We start from the raw sequence: 25,809 nt of genomic DNA, 5'->3' as shown, positions 1-25,809 counted from the left end.
TCAGCGCGGGTGGGGTGCGAAAGGCAGAGTGGGCTGAGAGGGGCCTGGGGTTTTGCTTTCTTTTCGATCTAAAATTGTGCGAACTGGGTGATGTTCTGGCCCAGCGTCTCTGCTGCCCGCTGTGTCTGAGCGGGCTGATAAGGGTGTTCCTGCTATGGCAGGAGGGACAGGTCGTGTCTGCTGATGTCCCCGAGGAAAACTGCAGTGCTGGTGAGGTTTAATGTGTTTATAATGGCTGGTAGGGATGTTTGTGTAAGGTAGAGCCTTGAGCCTTGTCACTTGAATATCGCAGGTACTAACCCTGCTCTGTTTGCCAGCTCTGTGCTAGGGACCGGTTTTCAGTGTGTTCAGGGTGTCTGAACACCCTTGAGCGGGGATGTCTCAATGCTGCTGCAGCCCACGGTCTCTCTCTTTGCTACTGAAAACACTGGGGGAGAGTGAAGATGCGGGGGGCTTCACTCCGAGCCCATCTCCTGGTGGGTGAGGACCTGGGGGTCCCAAAGCCAAGTGGTGTCTGTCCTGAGCCGACTGGTAAAGCAGACCACCCGCCCGAGGGGCCGGCCACCAGAAAAAAAGAACCCCACGCTTTTCATCAAAAAAAAAAAGGCATTATTTTGTATTTGATAGTGTTTTAATGATGCTTGTATCAGCCTCTCTTATTAAGACTGTTAAAATGCTTAAGGAATTTTTCTTCGTTTGGAACTCTGGTGCTAAAACTGGTTTGATGTGGCTTTTAAAGATGCCTGCGATAACTGTGTGTGGATAACAATCTTGAAAGCGATTTATTTTAGCTTGTGTGAAAGAGGAACTGCTGTGGCTCGGTTTCTCAGTCAGCTGCGATGCTCTGTGAAGAACTACATCTTGTACCTGCCCCAAGACTTGTGTTGGAGACTCGTTCCTCCTGCTGTTAAACGATCCCTTTGGGAATGGCCCAAAACGTGCCAGGTGGACACAGGTTATTGCTCAGGGATGGGGACGTCAAGTCAGTTTGTCATAGGTGAGGGGAAAATGGAGTTTTCTTAAGAGCTCCCACTGCCAGACCCCCTGCCGGTGACATTGCCCACCTTGGTGCTGGCATGCTGAGGTGAGTTGTAGCCAGGCCCAACGGGGCAGGGGACACAGGGGGCAGGAGGTTGTTTTGGGATGATCTGCACAAGAAGCTGGGAGCACAGCCGCAAATTCTCTCTGAGGGTCTCCCAGAGCGTCCGTAGTTGCTCCCAGGAGCCAGCCATGCCAGTAAGATTTCCAAGAGATTAATCAGCGTCTTGTCTCTTTTCACTTGTCTTGGTAAACCCTTTATGTGCTTCCTGAGGCTGGATCAGAATGGAAAACCACTTTTTTAGACTTGCAAACCACCACCATTATCTCTGGAACAACAAACCATTCTGGTTTGTTGCATACCCCTGTAGCAGACCTGCAGTAGTTAGCATAGCTTGTGACCCCCTGATGGCAAACACAGTGCCATCTCCTCTGCCAGGCTGCTCTTCTATCTGCCTGCTATGGCAAGGTCCATGTGTGGATTGGGGGGACCTGGTTCTTCACCATCCCCTTGGTGGTACTGTTTGCATGGAGGGAGGACCAGCAGCAGTAACCCCCCCTCGATGTAACAGGAGGAGGCTCTGGCATGGGTGGGCGAAGGAGAAACAGTTGGGGTAATTGAGCTGGTTGCTGCTTCTCATTGCTCGCCAACGTGTTTACCTTCCACGAGCTGGAGGCCTTTTGCTCTGGTTCAGCAGTGGCCACATAATCCAGATTCCTCAGATAAATTCCTGCTGTTTCTCTGGGATCCGTGGCTGCTGTTTTAGTTGCCTAGAGCTCTGGGCCAGACACAGGACCCTTGTTGCACAAAATCAGCTCCCATGAATGATGCTGTTGTGCGTATGTCTCCGAGTTTCTCTTTTCCTCCCTCTTGCCCTCCTCCATTGGAAGCTGGGGAATTCAGTATCGGTGAAATCCTGCCTGCCGTACTCGTGCAGCTGGCAACACCGGCTCCATCTGCCATTTTGTGTGTGCCAGTTAACTTCTTTCCCCTGATTTTCCTCTCATAAACAAGGATATTGAAGCCGTCCTCCTCTTCTCAGCCGGAGCCAGCTTGCTCGTTTCATGCTGGTGCTGACCCTGTGCCGAGACCGGTGCTGGAGCATCCCCGCGGCCCCAGAAGCCGTCCAGCGAGCGGCCAGGGCTGGCTCTTGGGGTGTGTCTCCCCTTCCTCCTTCTTGGCCTCCCGCGGTTGAGTCTGACCTCCTCGCAGGGGGGATGCAGTGGGGGTGAGCTGGGGTCAAGGTAGATGGGGCAAAGGCGGTTTCTGGGTTATCTGAAGTGGGCAGGAGGGGAGAGGCAGGCAGCTCCTCTCCCGCTTGCCGTTATTAGGGCCTTGAGTGGGATGCCGATGCCAGATAGGGTTTATGGCCGTCCTTCTTTATGAATAACGCCCCGGTACCCCGCACAGATCCGCGTGCTCTGCAGGGGCACAAACGCTCTCGCGCTGCCGTGGCGAGATGCCCAGCAGGGCTCGCGGGTGGGTTTGCCGCTTGCAGGTGTGTCGGGGATGCTCTGCTGGGCCTGGGGCTCCTTGTGGGGGTTTTACTGGGGACCTGGAGGTCTGAAGGGCTGCGGTGGCAGCGGCGTGGGTGGCTGCTTTTATAGCTGGGGATTGAGAAAAGCAAACAAGCGTTCTGCATTGGGTGGCCGGACAGAGAAATAAATCGGGCACCCCAAGGTGGGAGAGGGGGGCAAGTGCAGGCTGGGCCCAGCTCTGACATGGGGCTAGACCCAGATCGAGCTGGTTCACGTGAAAATGTCGCCGGCTTCTCCTGTTCTCCATCTGCGGCAGGGGAAAATTATGAAACATAACACTTGCGTTAGCAGAGCAAGAGTCCCCTGAGTATATGCTTGTGAATAAATTTACCCCACGACACCCACTTCTGGTGTGTTCGTTTCTGTGGTTGGTTTTTATTTATACGCCTGAAAGAAAAAGTTAACTTTGTTTTTCCCCCTGTTTGTTTTGGTTGTTGGAAAAAGAGAAGCAGATAATGACCATCTCGGGGCCGCTCAGGATGTGTTCACTGTGGGTGCGTGGGTTTTCCTTTCACGGTGGGTGTTCAGCTGGAGCAAAGATGCTTTTCCCATGGATTCGTATTATTTTTTTTTTTTTTCCTTCTTTAAGTCGTTTGCTTGTTTTGACTTTTCCGGGTTGTTTTCATTTGGCGTGGGGTGTTGCGTGCCGTGGCCAGCAGAGGGCGCCCTTTCCTGCTCTGCTGCCGTGGGGGGGGGTGTCACGCGTGGAGGATGCGCTGCCGGTGGCCGGGGCGGTGCGGAGGCTTTGAATGCTGCGGTGAAAATTGCTGCTTGCCGGGAACGCACCTGCCTGCTGCTCCCCCCCCGCGGGGCTAATCCCTCTCAGGGTTTGCAGGTCTGATGTGAGCCGATCAGATGCTGTAGCAGAGTCGAGAGGGGCTCTGAGCGCCTCTGCCTTTGCCAGCTCCTATCAGCTGTTCCTGGGTTTCCTGCTGGGGCCTGGGGAAGCTCCCCCCGGGGGTGGAAGCATCCCCTTGCCCCCCCCCCAGCTGGGCAGGATAAGCCACGTGCGTCCGTGTGCCCTTCACATCTGGAGGTGCTGTGTCCTCGCAGTGCTGAGAAGTGTTTAATCAGGGGATATGCGGATCCAGCCCAATGTCAAATAATTGGTCTTTTTCAGCATCAGTATTGTTTGAGCTTCCCAGCCCCGGCAGAGTTGTTCAGTGTGTGTCTCAGTGTAATCTGTCCCACAAAATGAGCCTTCACCTGTAGCTACGGTGTGGCCCGGCCAACTTTCCCGCTGGACCTCACCCAGAGCAGGGAAGGGCTTTTAGTGCTGGCAGGTGAGGGGGCAGCATGGGCAGCAGAAGCCAGGCTGCAGCACGGGCAGTGCGAACGGCTCACCTGAAAATGCCTTGACCTCAGGTCTGGGGCTTGGGCTGGGCTGTGTGTGTATGCTGCTCTTTACAAGTAGGGTCAGGATTCAACCCAGCTTTCCCTGGGTGTGTGCTGCTGAGGCAGCTCCGCTCGCTCAGCCCTGTCCGCCTGCCGAGCTCGGGGTGTGTTGGGGCGCACACAGCTCTTCTCAGGTCCCATTTACAGTCCCCTGTAAGGACCTGGCCAAGGTTATTCCTTCGAGCCCATTACTGGAGCTTTCCCGGGTTTAGGTCCGTGTCCTGAGCAGCTGGGTGGCACCCACGCTCCCTGCTGGGAGGAGGAGGCAGCTCCCCAACCTGTTCACTCTTTCTGATGTTTTTTCCTAGTATTCAGCCAGCCCAACAGGGCCTTTGCTGGATTTTTTCCTATCCCTTCTCAGTGACGCCCTTTGGACCACCCTAAACGGCCCCTCTCCCCTTGCTGGTGGTGGTTATCTGGGGGCTGGGCAGGACACCTCCAGCCCCCCGGGGCGTGCTCTGGCTGGCAGCCCCAGTTCCTCCCTGCCCTGCCCGGGAGGGCAGCGTGCTCCAGGCTGTTCCATCTCTAGTCTCTCTGCTTGGCAGGTCCTCCGCAGGCGAGCCGGCCGCAGGCAGCGTTAACCCCTTTGCTGGGCAGCCGGTGTGAGCACCCGCGTGTGCACCCGCGCACACTGGGTGCCTTGTGCAGGCAGCGGAGCAGCCCGAAGGCGAGCCCGTGGGCACTCCGCCATTCCTCTGCAATACACTGGGAACTATTAATATCGCCGGGCGTGAATGAGGCCCATTCATGGGGCGGCGCGGGGGGAGTGTGCAGTATGCGCGATTTCTGTTCCTCCCAGCATACACCCCGGCAGCGTGGCCTCGGCTTTCCCGGTGCAAGCTGGGCAAGCACGTGCCCGCGGGGTCCGTGTGGGACCGGCTGCTTTGGTCCTGCCCTCTTTGCCGCCTGTTTATAGCTCAGTGTCTCCAGGAGATTTCCTGCCTCTCTGCCCCCACACCCTCCCCGTTCCCGCTTTGCGTGAGGAAATGAGTGGAAAATGCTTGAAATCCTCCTCTGAACCAAATGCTTTTTCCACTGGCCATCACCGTGCCGCTGGGGCCGCCTGGGCACTGGTGCCCGGCTCTGACCCACCGTGGTGCCAGGCGAGAGGTGAGCCCCAGGCAAGCCTGTGGCAGCATAAAGTGTTGCGAGCTCTCCCCTTACCCGGCCATGCTCCCCGTGCTGGGAACAGTGCCGTGTCTTTCTGCCTCTGCCCCTTTCCCGCTTATGTGGCCAGAGTGAAATATCCATCCTGGCCATCCCCTGGGGTGCTGGCTCGGCAGTCAGCACCCCGAGGCTTTGCAGCCATCGTCTGTTTCTAGAGGCTTTGCTCCCCCTCCATCCCTTTCCGTCACCCTCCCCAGGAGCTGGGGAGCAGCGCTTTGTGGATGTTGGTACTTCTGGGGGTCAAGGCTCGGCTGGGTTCCTGATACCCTGACCCCTCGTCTGCCTGCGGCTCTGTAGCAGGGCGCTCGCAGCCTCCATCAATCCTTGTTTTAGTGACCTTCCACTGATCTCCACCAGTGCAGATCAACAGCCGCTCCCTTCGCTGTGGCTGACCGCGGGGGTGGCACCGGCTGCTTGCCCTCCAGCAGCAGGAGCCCTCATTCCCCCCCCCCCCCAGTCTCTGGCTGGCAAGAGGCTCCCTCGCACAAAGCTGTATGAAGACTTTCAAGTCAACAACAGCCTCATTGAGAGGCCTGTTGCTGAGAGCCCTTCCCTCCAGAGGCGAGGGCTGTGGTGTCCAGGCGGCTCGTTGAGGGGCTGCAGCAGGGGAGCAGAGGCAGTCGGGAGGTTGGTGGGAGGAGGGTCAGGAGCTTGGGGCTGGAGAAGGAAGGAAGGAAGGAGATGTGCATCAAAAGCCTCTCAGACTATGAAAACAATGGAAAAACCCTGCTTTTTTTTCCCCTGATCCTCACATGTTAGGGTGCCTGGGCAACCCTTCCCCCCCCCCCCCTCAGTAATTTAAAGAGAAAAGCAGGTTTGTGGCATCCCTACAACGTGCCTGGTCTCTTCTGCTTTTCTGGCCATCCCCACGCCAAATCATATCACCACCTGTCTCGCCTTGCCTTGCATCTGTGCTGTGTTCACCGCCAAGCCTGTTGCCCAGTGTCCCATCGTCTCTGTCTCACACTCTGCCTCCTCTCTGCTTCTCCTTCTCCTTCCATGCTCAGGCTGGTGCTTCCTGACCTCCAGCCCTTTTGCCTCCCCTTTCCCACAAACAAATTCCTCCTTCAAGTCCACCTTAAACACTGTTTTTTCCTCTTAGCCCCTCTATTCCAGACCCTATCCCCCATTTTCTTCTTCACCCTCTTGCAAATAGTCTGTGGCTGGTCCCATCATGCATGACATGGGTCTGGGATCCAGAAGCCAGGTCGTGAGATGTGTGTGTGCTGTGGGAAGGATCTTCCTCACCCTGTGCTGTCAGAGGAGGAACTACCAAGCAAGAAAAGCCCCTGCAGCGTGAGGGGGATTTTTGGGAAACTAGTCCCGCAGGAGCAGCCCCTCTGCTCCTCTTGGCGCCTTGCTGTGGCTCGCACCCCTGCTTTTGCCACCTGCTTGGTTTGAGGGTCAGGGAGAGCTAGGGACAGCCGGGCGTCTGTCCAGAAACTGTCCTGGGGCTCATCTTTGGGAGGGAACAGCCTGAGGGACCCTCACGGCTGCTCAGCCCGGCGGGGAGGTTGCAGCTGTTTGGTGTCCCTGTCCTGGGGCCGCCAGCCCCCAGCCTGTGGTCCGGCGTGCTCGCAGTGAAGCTGAGGCCAGGACAGCCCCTGCAGTTGCTGCTGCCGGTCTGGAAGCGGAGGGAGGGAGATGGCTGAACGTGGCGGGGGGGGGCCCACCGGGGGGCTGGGGGCAGTGCGAAGGGGCAGTGCAGGACATGGACGGGGTCTGGAATCGTGCTGGGTTTCACACGTGTCGTGGCAGCCCCTTCCCCAGGCTGCAGCCGATGTGGCTCCACGGTTTGGCTTGCCCGCGCATGCATGGCGCAGCCTCGGGACCTTCAGCCTCGCAGCCCGGAGCTGGGGGACCAGCACTTCGGTTCCTCTCGGCTCTGGAGCACTGGTGGATGCTGCTAGCCGGGTTGTCCCTCGCGGGGTGCGGGTCCGCCTGTCGGTTCTGCGGGGCCGGGGGCAGCGGGCGGCGGTGCCGGAGCTGGGTGCCGGCACGGACGGGGGCTGCCGGGCGGGACCGGGGCGCAGCTCCGCAGGGGCGGGCGCGGCGGGGCGGGCGGCGGGAGGATCCCGGGGGCAGCGGCCGGCGCTGGGCGGGCGGAGCCGGCGGGGCCCCGGGCCGCAGCCCCGCACCTGCCGCGGCCGCGCTCACACCGACAACAGCCGGAGCCGCGGCTGGCACCAGCCCGAGCCCGCCCGCTGCCCGCGGCGGCGCCGGGACCGAGGGGTCTTCCCCCCCCCCAATCCTCCTCCTCCTCCTCTTCCTCCGCTCGCCGGGACTTGGCAGTTCCCCCCCAGGGAGCGCGGTTTTGACAGAGGCGCGGCACAGCCTGAAGGTAAATCAGAAACCTGCGGGTCCTCTGGGCGCCTGCGGGGGTGTGTGCGGGGGTGTGTAGGGGGGGGGGGTGAGGGGAGAAGACAGGGCGGATTTCGGAAGATAGTGTCCGGCAATCTGCTACGCGTGGCTCTGGAGGATGCTGCTCAGGCCGCGCTGCCTGGTGGAGCTGCTTCCAGCAGCAGCAAAATGCTGTCAGGTGGGTTATCTGTGTTCGGCAGCAGGTATCTGTGTGTGCAGATAGACACGGTGCCGGTGCGAGGTGGCTGTTGTTATAGCTGTGGAGGAGGAGAAGCTCGGAGCTGGTACATGTTTCCTGACATACTTGAGCTGTTACTGGGTCCCTGTCATTCCCGGTCTGAGTCACCGCAGCGCGTGGGGTGAGAGGCTGCAGGCTGTGCTTCCATTGGAGTCGGTGGGTTCGGCGTGTGAGGCTGCCTGACTCCCTCTGTGGCCGACCCGTCTGCTGCCAGCAGACCCGTCGCTAAACTGACGGAGGGATGCAAATGGGCTGGCTGTGGGTTTTGGACTGCTCAGAATCTCTCGGGGCTCCTCTTCACCCCTCCTCTAGCTGGGATTACTGACAAATTGGTGGCTGGAAAAGCACAGATTTGCTGTCTGATCCAGAGAGCCAGTGAGTTCATGGAAAAACTGTGCTGACGTCACGAGGCTTCGGATCAGGCCCTTGTGCTATAGCGGGGGGAGGCTGGACTCCACGTTCTGGCTTTCGGCACCATGGGCACGTGTTTCCAGTCCATCGTCTCTTTTGGAGACCTTTGTCTTTGGTAGAAACGGATGGGTTTGCCGTGCGTGCGTAGTTTGTCACGTTGTGAACTAGCAGTAATCTGTCAGAGCACGCTGCCAAGGTGAGAGGCTGTTTTTTCAGGGGTTGTTTGATCGTGGCTAACTTAAACACCAGCTCTTTGTGCGTTTGGTTTTGTGGTTTGTGTTTTAGAACGGTTCCTTGGTGCAGAGGAGCCTTGTCTTTTAAAGAGCCTCGTACAGTCCCAGGATGTCAGAGCACGTACTGTGATGTTATTGGCAGAATTCTGTGTTCTTTTGCATGTGCATACTTCAATTCTTATCAATGAATGTGCTTTTTTTTGTTTACATTTTAACTGAAACACAGTTAAGAGAGGTAGCAGTGCTGCTGGAGCAGGCGCAGCAGCCCCTCGCTGCTCTCTGCACACGTGTGCCAGCGGGGTTTGCTCCTCGCAGTGAGCCGGGCAGGGAGCACGGCTCAGCTCAAACCCCGTCAGCCTCTCTCCCTTCTTGTAGGGAAAAAATCAGCTCTGACCCTTATGCCAAAAGCTCGTCAGTAATTTCCTTGTGCGACAAAACATCAAGTCCCAGTGCAGAGCAGATATCAAACCTGGCTTCTGAGGAGGTGCTCACATTCACTTCATGTACTTGCGCTTCCTCTGAGAAATACTTTTCTAATAAAAGACTGACTGAATAAATCCAGTCGTGCTTCTGTTAAGCGTTGCTTGTCTGCATTGCCTCAAATGTCCAAACCTGAGCGTATGTGTGGGACAGGCTGCCAGCAATTTAGTTTTGTAACAGAACAAAATATGGTTATGCCTTAGGGCACCTCAGTACTTCCCCTTTGTTTCTGTACTAATTTCAAAAAGATTTGAAGGTTCTCAAAGTCCATTGGAGTAGAGTAGGGGAAAGAAAGGTTGCCCTTTCCCTGAGGGCATAGCAGAGGTTGCTGCGTGAGGTTGCTGCATGACTTTGCAGTGAAGGAACAAGCTGACAAGGGGGCCGGCATCGAGCCCTGCAGGCGCTGCGGGTGGTGCTGAGGGCAGGTTGCCTGGCCCCTCTGTGCCGCAGCGGAGCCTGGCAGCAGCGGCGGGGAGGCAGGAGGGGAGCTGCTGAAAGCCAGGTGCTGCCCCAGCTTCGCTCTCCTGGGGAACAGGGTAAATCGTCCCCCAGTAGAGAGGAGAACCGAGTCTTCTTCCTTACACTGTTCGTTCCTTGAGGAGCCCGAGACAGTCTGCCTGTTGCAGGGGTTTGCAGACTTGAATTCGCACTTCGCATGGTTTTGGAAGGGCTTTTGCATTCAGATGTATGTGGGAGTTTAATCCTCCAAATATAGGCAGCGTGCCGGCAGCGAGGCTGCGGAGGCAGGAAATGCCTCCCGGCGCAGTCGCTGCGTCCCCGGCTGCGTGGGACGCAGCCCTGCTCCAGGGCTTATCTCGCCGGCCCAGCGGTGCATCAGATAACATGGGCATCTCCTTCCAGCTCCGCCAGCCTGATAACAGAGACGTTCCATCCCTCTGCCCACCAGATTTGGTAAAACGTATTGCCAGAGCCCAGGGATGAAAGCTGAGCTGGTTTTGTGGGTGTGAAAGGCTTTCAGGGGCAGCATGTGGGCTGCAAAGGCTGGGATGCCGTTGCTCTTGCCAGGACTCCTGTCCCACGCCATGCCTGTGTTGGTTCTGCGGCAGCAGCGGCGCTCTGAGGTGAGAGGAGCCACCTGGAGTAGCAACACCCCAAACCGTGGGTGCTGTCAGTATTGCCCGGGGCGAGCTGAGGTGGGAGCTGAGGCACGTGTGGCGGAGGGGATGTCTGCATGGAATTCGGGTCTTCTCGTTTCTCAACTTCCCTTCATCCGCATGCTCTTCCAGCCCCGCCAGGAAGCGTGAAGGAGTGTTCGGTTGGATTTAGTGATGAAAGAAGGGCCGTGCTGGAAAGCAGCTGGAGCCTCCCCGAGGCCAGTGACCAGGGCTGGCGTGGAGGAGCTGTTCGTTAACCTTTGTGCCGAGCTCCCGCACACTCCGGAGAGGACCGGCAGCGGCGGCGGCAGCGCGCGGCCACATTCCAGCAAGGCCGGGGGTCTCCCTCCTGGTTAATGATTGAGCCACAATAACCCTTCTTGTGCGAGCCTTTCTGAAAGTCACCTCTGGATAATTATATTAACTTTTCCAGGCTGCTGGGGCTGGGCGCAGAAATTTAAAGAGACAGGGTCTTTTCCTACATTTCCGACAAGAAATTCGTTTTAGGTGCAGGAAGCGATGGCTTGCTGGTTTTCATTGTCTTGCTTTGCTTTCTGATTGATTTGGCACGTTATTTGCGCGGTTCTGCACTAGGGACTGTTGGAGGTGCAGAACCGTGCTGGCCTCACGCTGCCCCGCTCCGTGCTCGTCCCTCCTCCGCCCGGTGCTCCCCAGGGGTGACCCTGGATGCCAACCCTGGGCCCGTGGGACGTGGCTCCCGCTGGGTCCCAGGGTGTCCAGCCCCTGTCTCTGGTTGCTCAGCTGTGACGCCCGCGGGCGGGTGTCTCACCAGCCCGCTGCTCTTCCCTCCGCTGCTCAGTTAATAATCGACAGGGTCCCCGTGCCACGTGGGCACGCTTGCCCAGCACGCAGCAGCAGAGCTGTTTGTCGGGCCAGTTGAAGGATCCCTTATCAGAAAAGGGCAGTCGTCACCCGGTGCCAGTTACAGGCAGAGTAAATGTTAATGGCTGGCGCTGGGAACAAGCGCAGCAGCTTGGGGGACCTTCCCCAGGGTGCTCAGCCGTTTCGTATCCCACTGCACGGAGGCACGTTGCCAGCTTGAGTTCCTTGCGCTGTCCCATGTCCCGTCCCCTTCTGTGGCTTCCCCAGTGTCCATCTCACAGGTGCCACTGAGATGTCCTGATCTGTGTCACGGATTGCTGCTACTGGTCAGGGGGAGCTCGGGGCTACCAAAACCAGCTGGCCAGGCAGGGCCAGGCTGAGGTTTGGTGTCACACCTCGTGTACATGAGATGCAGCCACTGAGGTGCAAGCTGGTCCCTAGCAGAGTCTCCTTTGATCTGGGTCTGGCAGTCGTGTGGGGTTTGGTAGCTAAGCCAGCAGGAAAATGCTCGCTGCTGCAAACTGCGATTGCTGTGCTCGGTGCAGGGAAGGCAGCGGGAGCTTGGGGCAGTCACTGGGATGGATGTAATGTCAACCTCGGGTCCGCTGACCTGTGTGTGGGGCGAGAGCAGGAGTGGAGGTGGCAGCTGGAGGCCAAGCCCCGCAGCAGCAGAATGGGGGGGACCTGCTCAGCCTCGTCCAATATCGGCTCTGCCCCTGCCGAGCTGCTTGCCTTGGGGGGACCCAGGCAGAGATGCGCAGTGTCACAGCCTGGGGTGCTGCAGGAGGGGATGAGCCTTCAGTGGGGTGTGCTCCTGCTCTGCCATTTCTTTGCCCCCCATCTGTCCGATGTGACGAGAGCGCTCAGGCCGACGGGGTGGTCGGGATAACTCCCGGGAAGGCAGCGCAATCCCGGGGTGAACATCTGGATTTCCGTGGACCCTGCGGCCAAGGCTTGGGCCTCCTGTTGCTTAATTGGGAGCAGGAGCTCGGTGGCTCCTCCCGGGATGGCATGCCGCTGAACCCAAGGGGCCCAGCGCGCCGGAGCCCGGGTGTGCCTGGGGATTTCCTGCCCTTTATCTGGGAGTGAAAAGCATCTGACTGCAACATGTGCACGCGGGGCCTGCGGAGAGCCTGCGCCTTCTGGGCCGGCCACAGGCTCGCTGCGCCCTTCGGGAGCAGGCTTTGATGCCTGTGTTCAAAGCTCGCCGGGGCACAAGTGATTAACACCACTATTTAAGGAAAGTGGCTGCGCTCGCGGGAGCGTGTGCTGGGCTCCACGCTGCCAGCGCTGCCCGCGCAGGCGTGTGCGGGTGGCAGCGGGAGAGGGTGCTTCTGACCCGCAAATGTGTCACTGCTCAACTACAATTTATTTGCAAAGGTACATGATGGGGTTTCTATTCTCCCTCTCTTCCCGCCCCGCCCCATGAATTTTACAAGAATGTTTTTGCTGCTGTCAAAGGCACAAGTTCAGTTTCTGAACGCCCTTTTGTCTGGTGCAGCACAGAGGAGTCACGCTCTCTCCCCGTTCCTTCTAGGAATGGCAACAAAATGCTTCTGCTGCACTCCTCGCCGGGTGCTCCAGCCGCTGTGCTGCTGCGTGTTTTGGGGGGACGAGGTGAAACCGACAGCCCCACAGCAGGCTGCCAGCTGGAAACCGGGGCAGTAAATCTGCAGGCATGGAGGGATCCGTTCCTGAGCTGCGAGCCTCCCATGCGACGGCATGCTGTGCAGGGGCGAAGCAGAGGGGCTGGGGGACTTGTCCCCCTTCCTCCTGCCCCTCCTGCCTCCCCACCAGGGACCTGTGTCTGCAGGGTGGGGTGGCTGGCAGCCACCTGGGGGAGGTGGCTCAGGGAGAGCGGCCAAGAAAGAGCATTTAAAGAAAAAAGGAATTAAAAAAAAAAAAAAGGACTGAAGAGGATGAGGCTTTGCTGCAAGCACTGGGCTAAAGGCTGGGCTTGGGGGCAGTGGGTCAGGCTGGGGAGGGAGGTGGAGCGGTTCCTGGGGCTGCAGGCGGAGGTTTGCTCAGGGGGGGCTAGCGAGGGGCGGCTGGGGGTCGATTCCCTGTGCCGCTCCCAGCGAAACTGGAAATGACCATGGGCAGTGGCAGGCAGAGGTGTCACGAGGCCGCGGGACAGTGACGCTCAGCGGTGACTCAGAGCGCGCTTGACCTTGTTTCATCAGTGTTATTGGGCAAGAGCAGGACGTCTGGGCAGTCAGGGCTGGCGTTTCAGCTTTGTTTTCCCGGGCAGAGAATTGCCCCATGGCTGCTGTACGCCTTCCTGAGCAAACCTCCCGCGGAGGCTGTCCCCTGGTGAGAGCCACTGGCGTGAGCCTCCTGGCCACGGGCATGCACAGGCCTTAATGGCTGGGGCTGGACACGAACTGTGTCTGTGTGATTTCTCCTGGGATGAAGTCCTGGGAGCTATGGTGGTGTCTCAGGAGCAGCAAGAATTTAGGAAGCAGTGGTTCTCCCACCGTTAAAAATAATGGGCTTCTAAAAAAAAAAAACCAAACAACAGTTTGAAGGACTTAAGCGTGCCTGAGGTTGTACATGAGAAGACGGGTCGTCAGCACCTGCCATGTGCTGGGGTGCCCATTGCCCTGCACGGGTCCCCTCGTCCCCCTCCCATTCCCCTCCAGCCCAGGGAGCCTTCCCCTGCCGATGGGAGACTGAGCGTTGGCCGATGGGCCATGGCAAAGCCAGCGTGTCCCTAGCAGCAGTTTATCTCCTCCTTTTTGTTTCATTCAGCATCCTTGCGCCCATCTCCAAATCTTTTTATCTTCCATTACAAATGTTTCTGATTCTGATCTTTTGTTGCTAATTTGGAGCAGGGAACATTTCTTGCCGGACAGTTATATGGCCTCATTAGTTTCTGTGGTGCATAAATCTTCTCTGCCTACAGGCCAGCTCGGCAGCGGCTGTCTGGTAGTTGCAGAGGAAGGTACTAGTGCGTCTGCTGTTTGTCTTCCCAGGGCCTCATCCTGTCAGGAGGACGGATGAGTGCTGTGCTGTGGCCATCCTGTAACGTGGCTGGTAGTGTGGCAAGCGGGCTGCAGAAATTAAGCTGAAATCCACATAAATGATTTACAAGTGCTGCTGTAGGACATCGCAGCGTTTCCTCCCCAGCTGCTTGCACTGTCTGGCGGGAGTTACTGTCCCGTGGCAGAGGCACCTGAGCACGGCACGGAGTCCACGGCTGGCAAGGGTGCCTGCTGTTGAGATGCTGGAGCTGCTCAGCCGAGGTGCAGGGTGTACCCTGCCAGCCTGGCAGCACGGGTACTGGGATTCCGGGGACGTGGGGCCAAGCGGGTGGGGATGGGGTGGCAGCACCAGCATCCCAAATCCCCTTGGCCGCCTGCTTGGGCAGCAGTCGGGACTCTCAGCCGACACCACAGCTCCCCATCCCCGAAGGCTGGGGGAGGTGAAACCCCAGTTACCCTGTTGCTGCTGGCAGCAGTGACAAGCGCACGCAGCGGTTTTGCTGTGAAGACTGTTTGAGTTTAGAGGTGCTTTTATTGTCCCAGTAAAATGTATACCAGGCGCAGTGCAGCAGTGGGGGTGCTCGGGGCTCCCCCAGTTCAGCCGGCCGGGGCTGTGCTTTCAGCACATGCCTCTATGCACTTCACATTGCTGCAGACTGCAGCTGCTGGCGACATCCATCCTCAAAAACTGCCAACGTCATCCGGACAGGATGTCTGCTGGATCTGCTGGATGATTTGCTTTTCCTTAACACCTTCCATGTGGGCATCTCCAGAGGCTTTAGATACCAAAATGCTTACTTGATCACTGGATTTCCTTGTACAGCTTGTCTCAGCAGAGCCAGAGGAACAACCCTGCTTTCTTGGAGGACGCAGAAGCGTCCTTCTCCTACAGAGCTCTCCAAAGCACTTGTTACTGCTCTCCAGGATAACTGCCAGCTCGTGCAGGCTCTCCTCCTGCAGGCATCAGGGCTGTTCATGCTGGATACCTCAATACATGAGGCAAAAAATCACAGACTGAGCAGAAATTGTCTCTCTTCTCGGGAGGCAGGCGTGATCTCCTGCTGAACCCTTGACTTGTGCTCCGGACAGACACTTGTTTTCCAGCCAAGTGGAAGCTGACCCCGCTGCTTTCCTTTCCCACGCCCAGGGCCTGCACACACCTCTGCAGCACGACTTTTCCAGTGCTGCTGCTGTTCAAAAAAAAAAAAAAGGGCAACAAGTATTTTAGGCATTTTGCAGCAGCAGCTGAATTGTATCAAACTACTTTGTGCATCTGAGACTTAAAGCCCTGAGTATACATTTTTTAAGGGGCACGTTTAGGGAGGCGTTGCGGTCCGGTGACAAGGGAAGCGCTTTTGTGAATGCAGGGAGCTGGGCTGTGCTCTTGGCTTTGCTCCTGACTCTGCTTCAGGAGAGGCTTTGCCTCAGCTTTCTCCTCTGTAGAAGAGAGATAACAGAGTTGCCTTCTCTCTAGATTGTGACCTGTGAATGCATGGGGACACTACCGAATCCTGCCACCAAGTTTTATTTGTTGGTCCTGCCCCATTACCGTTCCTCTCCGTCAGCCCTGGCAGTGCCCGTGCCCACGGCAGTGCCCACGCCACCGCGTTGGTCAGAGGGCTCTCCTGGGATGCCAGATGCTCCGTCTGCCACGGCACTGCCTCGGGTCCCCAGGAGGGACCGGCGAGGGTCAGCTCTCCTCTCCCCGTGCTGGGCTGTTTGCTTTGGAGCCTCCTTGACCAACTGTTTTGGGACAGCTGCCTCTCTCTGTCCTGGATTTCCTGGATTTCTTCTCTTTTTTCTTTCTTGTATTTTGTGTAGGGATGTTGGTATGAAAACAGCGTTTGTAATTCCTAAGCCTCCATATGGCGCTTTGCTCCTCAGCCCAGCTGGAGCAGATGCAGTGCTGTGCCTGCACAGGGCAGGAGCTGCTGGTTTTGGGGGCTGGTATTGCCGGGGGTTTGTGGGCTGGCCCGGGACACGCCGCTTTGCCTTTCTCATTGCTGCTTTCCAATGGCGGTTTCCATGCGGGAACCCCGTCCCTGCCCTCTGCGGGAAGCTCGGGAACCACATTTGTAGCTGCAGAACGGCACAGCACACCTCCTTAGGGAGCCTTGTAGGTGACCTGTGACTAACGCACCCCACGGGAGGGCTCTTGGAGAAGGGGTCGGGGTGGGGAGGGGGAGGCGCAGGTGCAGCCCCCGTCCCCGGCCTCCCCAGCTGCGTGGGGCAATGCAGGACTGTGAGTAATGCAAACAACTGTGCGAGTTCCTCTTCTGCCCGGTGGCTTTGGGAATGGAGCCTGCCCAGGCTATGAGCCTGTTTTGAGGGTCCAGTGCTTTCCTTATCAGAAAGAGAGTTTGCATTTGGATTACGGATTTTGGACCATTTTTGCTGAAGACCTGTTGATGGTGCAAGGACACAGGGACCTCTGGCAAGGAGGCTCCTCTTGCATCGCCAGTCTGAGCACAGACACCTCGAAACAGCCTGAGGGCCTGAGGCATGTGGGTGACTGAGATTGCAGCAGGGACTGAAAGGGTTAAACCTGCTTTGCAGTGTGATTTTAAAAAAAAAAAAAAAAAAAAAGCCATTTCCTTCATGTCCAGAGACAGTTTATTTTCTGGGCATTCTTCGGGACTCAGGGAGGTGCCTTTTCTTTAAGGCATTTCCTGTAAGCAAGTTTATATTTGGACTGGGGAGGGTGGGGAGAGGCGGTGGGTGCTGGGGAGGGGTCCGGTGTCCCGAGCCGAGTGACCTCAGCTTTTGGCTCCTTGTCCTAAATTGTTGGAGGTGGCAGCCGCAGGAGCAGCGGCTGCGGGACTGGCCAGCTGTCGGAGCGGGGGGGGGAGCGGGGTCCTGCACGTCCCGGCCCCCGGCAGCGCTGCCGCCTGCGGTGGGGCTGAGCTGGCGTGCGTGGGGCGTCAGGGACCCGAAACACCCCTTTGCACAGATGGGTCGGAGCAAACAGGACGGCGTGAAGCTGTCGGTGGAGCAGCCAGCCCTGATTTACATTAAAGCCTCAGTGTTTAAAAATAGGAACAAAATCCCATTACCAAGCCCTGCCTTTGCAATCCCCCTGCCTTGTTCTCGTGGCTGGTTTGCCCCCTCATCATGTTTCGAAGCATGGGCCAGCACCGGGGGGGGGCCATGCAGAGCAGGTGGCTGAGCGGGTGCACTGTGGTCCTCTGCAAAATGGAGTTACCGTGCAGGGGGATTATCTGCTCCAGGCTGTCCTCGCGGGTGCCGTGCCGTGCCGCACTGGCCGCTGTGGTGCAGCTGAACCACGGGGTGATCTACCCAGCGTGGGCTGGCTGCTCCCCTGCACCTCGTGGGGTGACGGAGAGTGAGGGCTGTTTATTCCTTCATCTGCACAAACCATCAGAGAGGAACTGCGTGCTCTGGAAAACGAAGCTGTCCCTAGCCAGGGAGCATGATTTGGGGTAGCGATTCGAGTCCAGCTTGCTGCTCGGGCAGTAGCTCTGTTGGGAATTCCCGTTGTGCAGGGTCAGAGAGCAGCGCCTTGGGCTTGGAGCTGAGGAGCTGTTGTGTTTGTCTTCCCTCTCATTGCTTCTCCCTGCTAAGCAGTGACCTGCTAAGGCACCGTTAAGTCCTTCACTAATATCTGTAGGGTTTTTAGGTTAGCATTAGGAATTTATGAAGCAGGCTGGTTTATCTTCACCATAATTCACCACTGCTAACACCAGAAGATAGCTGTCTGTCTTTGCCCGAGAAGTGGTCAATGCCAAGAAAATGTGACCTGTCATCCCCTTCCACCCTTTAAGACCATCCCTTCCATCACCTTTAAGATGGTGAAGATAAGTCCTGCCGGACCCCAAATTCTGAGGCTCATTGTTGACTACCTCTAATTCTGTTCCCTCCCCCAAGATGGCTTTGATTTCCATTAAAAGCAAAAAAATCAAGCAGACAAGCACAGTAATACAGAAGATCATCAAAATTTACTGTGCTCTTGATGTCTGTAGTGCAGAGTTAGCTCTTTTCCCATTGATATTTGATCAGACCTTTATTCTTACTCTTGTGCAAGGTCCTTGGAGCCTGCACCAGAGCCCTGCTGCCCTGGGGTGAGACGCAGCAGGCTGGGCTCACCTCTGTGAGTTCAAGTAATTCTCCCATTGTTCCCCATGCCAAGTTTCTTCTCCCCCATTTTGTTTTCTTTTTATTACTGTGATTTCCTAACATCGGAAGAGGCGAGTTATGAAACTGGAGTTATCCAAACATGTCTTGTTTGAAGATAGCGTTTCATCCAGCAGATGCAGCTTCCTGCTCTGTAAATGGTTTCCATTGTTTCGTGTTGGCTCCTGGCCCCGTGTCTGCTGGGGCCACTGGTAGCGTCGCTCAGCTCTGGCAACCCGAGGAGCGGTGGTCCCAGCCACGAAACGCTGCTGGCCATGAGGCAGCATGAAAAGGCTGAACTGGGAGCACTGGTATTCTGTAGATATCCTCAGAAAACATTTGGGAGGCTCACTGGAGGCTGCCTCTTTGCAGGGGTTAACAAGGCAGGGTGCCTGCTGTGAGGCTGCTGCTGGGGTGCTGGCTTGGCTGGCCACTGCTCCAGCAAGGGATGCTCAGATTTTCCAGTACGTGTCCACTCTTCCAACAAGACTTTGTCTGGAGGGGCCAGTTGGTGCCACTTCTGCTTGAACACACCCCAAGCCGAAATGCTCCAGATATCCACCTTGCTGATACTTGCTCGTGGGACCCCGTATGTTTGAATGGGATTCAGACCGTGGGGCCCGTGACCAGATGCCCGCTGTTGAAATGGAGATGAGACACAGTGCAGAGAGCAGTTACAAAATACGGCACTGGTATCGGCACTGCTCTTTCAAATTTCGGTTGCAAACTGGGATCTTCTTGTGCTGGGCCATGTACAAAGATAGCTGCTGGTCTAATGGTTGATAACCAGATTGCAGAAGAGGAAGGAACCAGGGGAAGAGAGGGTAAATAAAATAAAGTGGTGCTGGTCGGTGCGATGGGTATTATTCCCAGCACAAAAGAAGCTGCATAATTTTTAAATCTTTCGTAGATACTGCAGAGGGAGAGGGTTTGGAGGGGCATCCTCGGGTGCCTGCCGGCAGCTGCTGCTGAGGGACAGTCCTCCGGCTGGGGCTGCGGTGTATTGGATGGAGACCCCCGGCCAGGGCAGCCACGGGCGTTCCTTGCACTGGTGCGGGATACTTCTGCCAAACGTGACATGGAAAGCATTGGAAAGAATTGAATTGATTTTGTTTAAGGATGTTTTGTTATCACTGGGAATCAGAGACCTGTGGTTGTGTTTGCTGGAAAGCCAGCGAGCCCTCTGTCCGAGTTACCTGCCATAAAGGAGCAGGAGTAAGAAAAGCCTTCAGCAGTGCGTGCTGCACTGTGTTTGCTCAGCGTGTCCCGGTCATCCAGCAGAACTCCTTCATCTGGGGCAGCATGAGTAATGCCAAAACCTTCCCTGTGTCAGAGTCAAAAGGATTTGGCTTTGGCCGTGTTTGTGCCCTGGCCTCCTTTCCCCTTGGGTTTTGCATCTGTTAAATTTCTCTGGCTAAAAAACCTGCAGATGGCTCCCAGTCAGATTTGTAGCTGTGCAAGCTACAAAAAGACACCAAAACTCCCTTCGGTAACTAGAAAAATGCCAGCTGACTGTTAGCTCTGGTTTTAAACTTTTGATCCAAAAAGCAAAAAAGCATGCATTGATTTTCTCATAGGATGGTTAAATAGGAAATGTGTCTGAAGAAAACAGTGATCTGCTTCTTGAATAGGTGCTACAAATAAAACAAATGTGTTTATTGGTGAAACAGGAGGCTGGTCTTACTTCTTGTTACTGTCTGCTAAGACGGGTGGTGGGTGGAATCTGTGTTTTGATGGTGAAAAGCTGGAAATTCCACTTTGCAGCACAGATGCGGGTGCTGGGGGAGAGGGGGCAGCCTTGCCCCCTCCTCCCTGCTGGTATGGCCACAATGTTTGCTGTCCTCCGAGACCCCCATTGTGAAAACAAACCTGCACTGTTGGGTTTATTAATTCTCTAAAGCACGCTTTTAGTTCTGCTTTTCAGAGAATAATAGAATCATTAAGGTTGGAAAAGACCTCTAAGATCGAGTCCAACCGTCGACCCAACACCACCATGCCCACTAAACCATGTCCCTAAGCGCCTCATCTACACGTCTTTTAAATACTTCCAGGGATGGGGACTCAACCACTTCCCTGGGCAGCCTGTTCCAATGTTTAACCACTCCTTCAGTAAAGAAATTTTTCCTCATGTCCAATCTAAACCTCCCCTGGTGCAACTTGAGGCCATTTCCTCTCGTCCTATCGCTTGTTACTTGGGAGAAGAGACCGACCCCACCTCGCTACAACCTCCTTTCAGGTGGTTGTAGAGAATAGAATCATAGAAAGAAGATGCGAGATGTGGTCCCCAGAGCGAGGACACCTGCCATGAGAGGCACGTGCCTTTTCATCCTTCCCTTTTTAGAGTCCCTGGTTGTGGGGTGGCACGGTGGTGTGCATGCCAGGTGGCTGAGGTGTCTCCCCAGACTGTCTGGTTTCTCTGTGGGCTGCCGGGGCCCTGGGAGCTCCGCACGGCAGAGTCCCGGGAGAGCTTTTGAGGAGGAAGAGCTGCAGGTCCTGGTCTGGTGCTCCTCCCTGGCTGTCTGCTCTTGGCCACAGGTGGGAGTGAATCCTGGCCTGCATGGTCCTCTGTTCTTCTGCTGCTCTCCCCTGGGTGCCTCACCACCATGAGTGACAGGGAGATGAAGCTGGGTAGTGCTGGGGGGGGTCGGGGTCCTCTTGCAGCTGAAGGGCTTGGGTGAGGACGTGTTCATGCCTGGTTGGAAAGCACGCTCCTGCTCTGGCACGCGGGCTGAAAGAGGTGGGTGAGGTGCCCACATCATTCCCAGTCCTGTCCTCCCCGGTTGGTCCCCAGACACTGGGAGAGGTCCCTGTGGTGGTGGCAGGACGTGTAGCATGTGATTGAAGAAGTGGTCAAGAAAGAGGAAAGTCAGAGCTTGCTGGTAAGCCGAAGCTTTTGTGCCTCACGTGCCATTCCCTGTGCACACGGATGCTGTTAGCCGTGGCCTTGGACTTGCAAGAAAGTGGTACATAGCCAGCAACTCGAGCCGGCTGCGAGTGGCTGAAGGGTTCTGGGCAGCAGGGAGGTGGAGGCAGGCTGGGACTTGGCTGAAGGCAAATTTTCGGTGGATCGCCCTTCTCTGTCGGTAGAGCCTGTTCTGAGAGGAGCTGGGTGTGCCCAGACCTCTTCCTCCAGCGCTGGGCTGCGCAGGAAGCTGTGGCGGGGGTCACGCTGTCCCTGGGGCTGGGGCACAGCCGTCCTCCTGCTGCTGCAGCCCGCGCCGGCGGTGCCTGCCTCTCCCGCTCTTGTTCTCCACAGCTTTCCCACCTGCTTAAGCAGCAGTGATTTTTTTTTTAATTTCCCTCCCCCCCATGAATGGAGCATGTTTTTGTGAATGTTCTTAACGGGATGTGAAGCCGCAGATGTTTGCTCATTAATTAAGTTTTGCAAAACTGCTGCCGGAAGCAGCGCCAAGCACTTGGCAGAGCTCCGTGGTTTGACGTTTTTCCTTCCTGCCCCCTTCTCCGCTAAGCAAACCTTGAGCGAGCCCTTCACTCTGCGATGGCAGCCCCTACCTCTGCCCCTTCTCCCCTCCTCTGTCCGCGCCGTGCTTTGGGCTGGCACCTCTCGTTTTGAGGTGGTGGGCTGAGGTCCCCCAGGCAGGGTCCTGTGAAAGAAGCCCATGTCTCGCGCCTCTATTTCCTTGGCCACAGCCGTCAGAGAAGGCAGAGGATAATGAGGTCAGAAGTCTCAACGATTAGTATTTGGTAAGGTTCACTGACGTTTTATCTTTTGTCTCCATAGAGAGGAGGAAAACATGGTGAATTAAGAACATCTGTCTTGTCAGGGCCAGCCCTCCCCGACTGCCCGGCCCTGGGTTGGGATGGGGTCCTGCCTCATGGGACCTGAAGCCTCTGTCATCCCAATCTCCTTACTGCAAATGAACACAGATCTCGGGTGTCCTTGGGCTTCTCTCTGGCTGCGCTGGCAGAGCCGGTCACCTGCCCAGCTGCTTCACCTGGGGAAGTTACCTGCTCTCTGGTGGTACGTACCACGCCTCGAACAGGAGCTGTGCTTGTAAATGGCTCCTGGCAGCATGGAGATAGCACGGATAAATATAACTCGACATTGCGTAAGTCTGTGTTTTGCGGATTATTGAGGCACTCGCCTTTCTTGGCCAGGCTCCTAAGCCCATCAGCGTATCGAATGATGCACTAGCGGCTTTGACAGTGCTTTCCCCGTTTTCTAACGCGAGCTGCTCCCCTTCGCCCATCTCCAGCTTTGCCTGGGCACAGTGGCGGGCAGGGCTTTGCTGGCTGCGGGCAGGAGGAACCACGGGCTGCCAGCGAGCTCCTGCCTGCGCAGCCGCTGCAGCCACTGCCCTGCCCGGCCGGGGCGCTGGGTCCGTACCACGGACCTACCGTGGTGCAGAGCTGCCGGCAGCTGGTGCGGGATGTCCTGCCTGCTGCGGGGCGGCTGCGAACACCTCCTAATTACTGCCTTGTTATCTCTCTGGCCCAGCCGGTTGGCATGTGTAATCTATCCAGTAATGGCTCCTTGTCCAGAGGGGAAAACAGTAACGGCAGGCAGAGCTTGGAAAGAGGGAGAGCAAGTAAGGGAAAATGAGCACAGCTAACTTCAGCTTGACCTGTCTGATGATGCTGGTGGAGTAAATCAGCAGTTAAGGTTGTGTCAGAGGGCGGGAGACCATGCGCTGGTCCTACCCTCTTGCTTTGGGATGGCATCCTCTGGCAGGGTGGGCCGGTGGCTGCACTGAGACCTGGGGCAACCCCACCTTTCAGCAGGGCTGTTTTGATGGACAGCCTGAACCAGTATTTGGTATGCCTTAGACCTTCTTCAGGGCAAAAAAAGTGAGGGGGGAAAAGTTGTAGGCTGTGTGGAGGAAAATGGAAGGACAGAAAGGGGTTGTGCTGAGCTCCAGCCCGCTCCGTCTCGGCAGGCGCAGCAGAGGGGAATGGTGTGTGCCGCTTCCCAGGAGTGCAGGCGGGGACTGCCGAGGAAGCCCCGTCCACCCACACCAAGCGGTCCTGTGTGTCTCTCTCCAGTGCCAGCCCGCAGGTCCCGGCGTGGGGATGGGCACAGGTGAGTTTTGGAGTGGAAGTGGGATGAGATGCCGCATCCCACGCCTCTCTCTGGGAACGCTCTAGAAAGCTGGGGAGAGCAAAGATCAGCTCCTCCGGTCCAGCTTGGTGACCTTAGCCAGGAGGCACCTCGTGACCCTCTGCAGTTCTGCAGGCGGGTTGTTGGCAGGTAGGAACGAAACGCTCGGTGAGCAGCCGGCAGGCAAGAGCAGCGAGTCCTTCAGTGCAGCGGTCATGGGTCGGTATCACCATGTGCATGTGTGCGTCTGCGCGTGTGAGCCTGCGTGCCGGGCAGGGTGTGGGAGCGTGCCCGTCCGTGTGCACGCGGCCGTAGCTCACTCAGCCGAGCATCAGGCGAGCAGCCGTGCATCCAGGCACTGCAACTTGCATTTTTTTCGGACAAAAGCAAGGTACAGGCTGTCTCAGATGGGGCTGGATAGCGAGCGGCCGCAGCGGTTGGTGCTGCTCACCTCCTGAAGATGCCGAGGCTGACCAGGACTGCAGGCGTGCCGGGCCAGCCCTTCACAGAGGGACGGGAACAGAGGCTTTCACAGCCTGCCATTTCAAAGCAGCTCAGCACTTGATTTTCTAACCACTTGTGAATGCCAAGTGTTAATTAAGGGCTTTGAGTCCCTTCAGAAAACATGCATGTGTGAGTCAAAAATTAGCGACTCACAAAAATAGACATGGGTGAGTTTTAGAAGGATGTGAGCTGATTGATTTACCACAAATGACGTTAGCCTGCAGCTCTAAGGTAGAAGTTTTCTGAGGCAAAGGTTTCCTCAGAAACGTCAACGGGAGAATTGCCGCGTGCTAATGAGACTGAGAAGTAGCGCTTGCTTGAGAAGGTATAAACATTTTAAAGCATTGTTCTGAAAGATGCAAAGATGACTGCTGGGGAAGTTTACACATGTAAAATACTGCCGTGCAAAGCAAAGTATGGGACTGAGGCGGCCCTGGGGAGCTCCGAGGGTGGGCAGCCCCTCTGAGGTGCGGGGAGGGGGGATGATGCTGCTGAGGTCCCTCACCCTGCAACACACGGTCATACGGGCTTCGAGCCCTGCAGAGGGCTCTTTCTGGCTGGTTTCCCACAAGCCAAGGAGACCTGGGCCGTGACAGCCTTTGCTTTGGTCCTCCTGCCCCAAAACGATGGGGAGAGCAGGGCTTCCCCGCCGTGTGTGGCCACTGCAGCAGACGTTTTGTTGGAGAGTTTCCTCCATGTGTGATCGCAGGTGGATATTCCAGTATGACTGTCTTTAGGACAAAGTTTTCCTAGTATAACCCCTGGAAAACATCGGACACGGTCTGGAGCCTTCATCAGCCCTGTGCATAAGCCCGTCATCAGGAGGGGAATTTGTCTGCCATTAGCAGCAGGCTCCTCCTCACTGTGTCCGGCTGCGAGCACAAGCGAGACCATTGTGCTGTCGGGGCAATACTCAGCCGGGCAAGAAAACCCCGAGTAGGTCTTGCTGTGACAAATCTTCTTTTACTTACACAGGGGCTTTCACATGGAAGGGAAGCTGGAAAAAAACATGCCTGTTCCTGCCAAAAGGCGCTGCTTTGCCAGTAACTGGCCTCTGTTTTCTAGTGCTGCTACTGCAAACGGTTGGTGCGTTGAATTAGGGCTTCCTGCTGCCTTCTAACCCATGGGCTTCTCCTTGGCCTGACCCCGGGGAGGTCTTCCTCTGCTTCTGACCTTGCTGTCTGCAGCCACAGCACCGACTCCGATGCGTTCGGCGTCATAACTTCCCTTGAGCTGGAATAGCTGTGCAAGGGGGTGTGAGCTCATGTGCCTGTAAATCCCTTGGAAGGCCGGGAAGTACTTGGTTAATTAACAAAAACTGAAGGAGAGAGTCATTTTAACCATCTCTGAGAAGCGTTTTCTATTGCTTACAGCAACAGTCTGGGATTCAGGACTATCCTTTGGCTACAGACCAGTCCAGTTCACTCCCTGCATCCTCAGATCCTCCCTCTGCCGTAACGTGAACAGGCTCTTCGTCCGTGTCCCACAAAGCTTTGTTTTCTTCAGCTCCTCAGAAAATGCCATGTTATACATAAAGGGCCACGTTTTAGATGGTGTCTGGGTTGTGGTATGTCTGTGGACTGGCCAGCAGAGGTGGCTGTGCTGGCTTCTCTGGTGGGAGACAGACGGATGGGACCAAGCCAGGTAAGCCAACTCTGCCATTCCCATGGTTCGTCTTCCATCGGGATTCAGCGTCTTGACTGTCAGGCCAGCATATGAGTCTATAACATCGCTTGAGGCCAGTTTTTGCATCCTGTTTTGTAATATTCCCTGACATTCCCCACATTCCTGGCAAGGAGATTTCTGTATTTTTTTGAAATGTTCCTTTGTCTCTTTGCAAAACTGTGACATCCTTTAAAACTACTTCTCAAAAAGTCCGTTGGCCTGCTCTCTCCAGCAGCTCCTGTTAGCTTCATAAAGAAAAGGAAGCCTTGAGCTTCGACTCCAGCCCCAACACTGTCTCCTTCCAGTGGGGAGAGGGGAAAAAAAAAAAAAAAGAGTGAGTCGTGGACTCCTGTTTGGCTCAGGTGACCTCCATAAACCTCAGGTCTGTGCTATCTGGTTCCACCCTTGTCCTAAGGCTTCACTCTGACCTCCATGTTCTTGTGATGATTATGGGCTCATTAGCTGTGCTTTCATTGCCGCTGCAGCCTGTCTGGACAGCGCGGTCTGGAGGGTCCTGGGTTTGGAGGAGAACTTTGGAGAAGGCAGAAGCCACCGCAGTGGTCCTTGGGTTGGTGTCTGCCTCTAGTGCTGGCCTCTTCTGTCTTACCTACCAGGGTGTAAGGAAGCAAGCTGAGGGGTGGGTGGG

At 56.4% G+C, this 25,809-nt stretch overlaps 1 protein-coding gene across 3 annotated transcripts in view; it reads left to right on the top strand.

Annotated features, from left to right (window-relative positions):
- STARD8 (StAR related lipid transfer domain containing 8) overlaps positions 1-25,809 on the top strand; it is a 68,109-nt gene that overhangs the window by 13,005 nt on the left and 29,295 nt on the right. Inside the window, exon 1 of one of the 3 annotated variants that reach the window (XM_076347109.1) lies at positions 7,300-7,480. The exons of 1 other annotated variant lie outside the window; for it this stretch is intronic. Coding sequence is in view for 1 of the 2 variants with exons in the window: in XM_076347105.1 (XP_076203220.1) it covers positions 25,049-25,142 (94 nt within the window). In the remaining variant the exon portion in view is untranslated. Of the gene's footprint in view, positions 1-7,299; positions 7,481-24,917; positions 25,143-25,809 lie in introns of those variants that run through there. One more of the 3 variants, XM_076347105.1, reaches the window with a different exon arrangement.

Source organism: Aptenodytes patagonicus, chromosome 9 (genome assembly GCF_965638725.1).
Source record: "Aptenodytes patagonicus chromosome 9, bAptPat1.pri.cur, whole genome shotgun sequence".
Classification (NCBI taxonomy): domain Eukaryota; kingdom Metazoa; phylum Chordata; class Aves; order Sphenisciformes; family Spheniscidae; genus Aptenodytes; species Aptenodytes patagonicus.
This window is presented reverse-complemented; position numbering and strand designations above follow the sequence as displayed.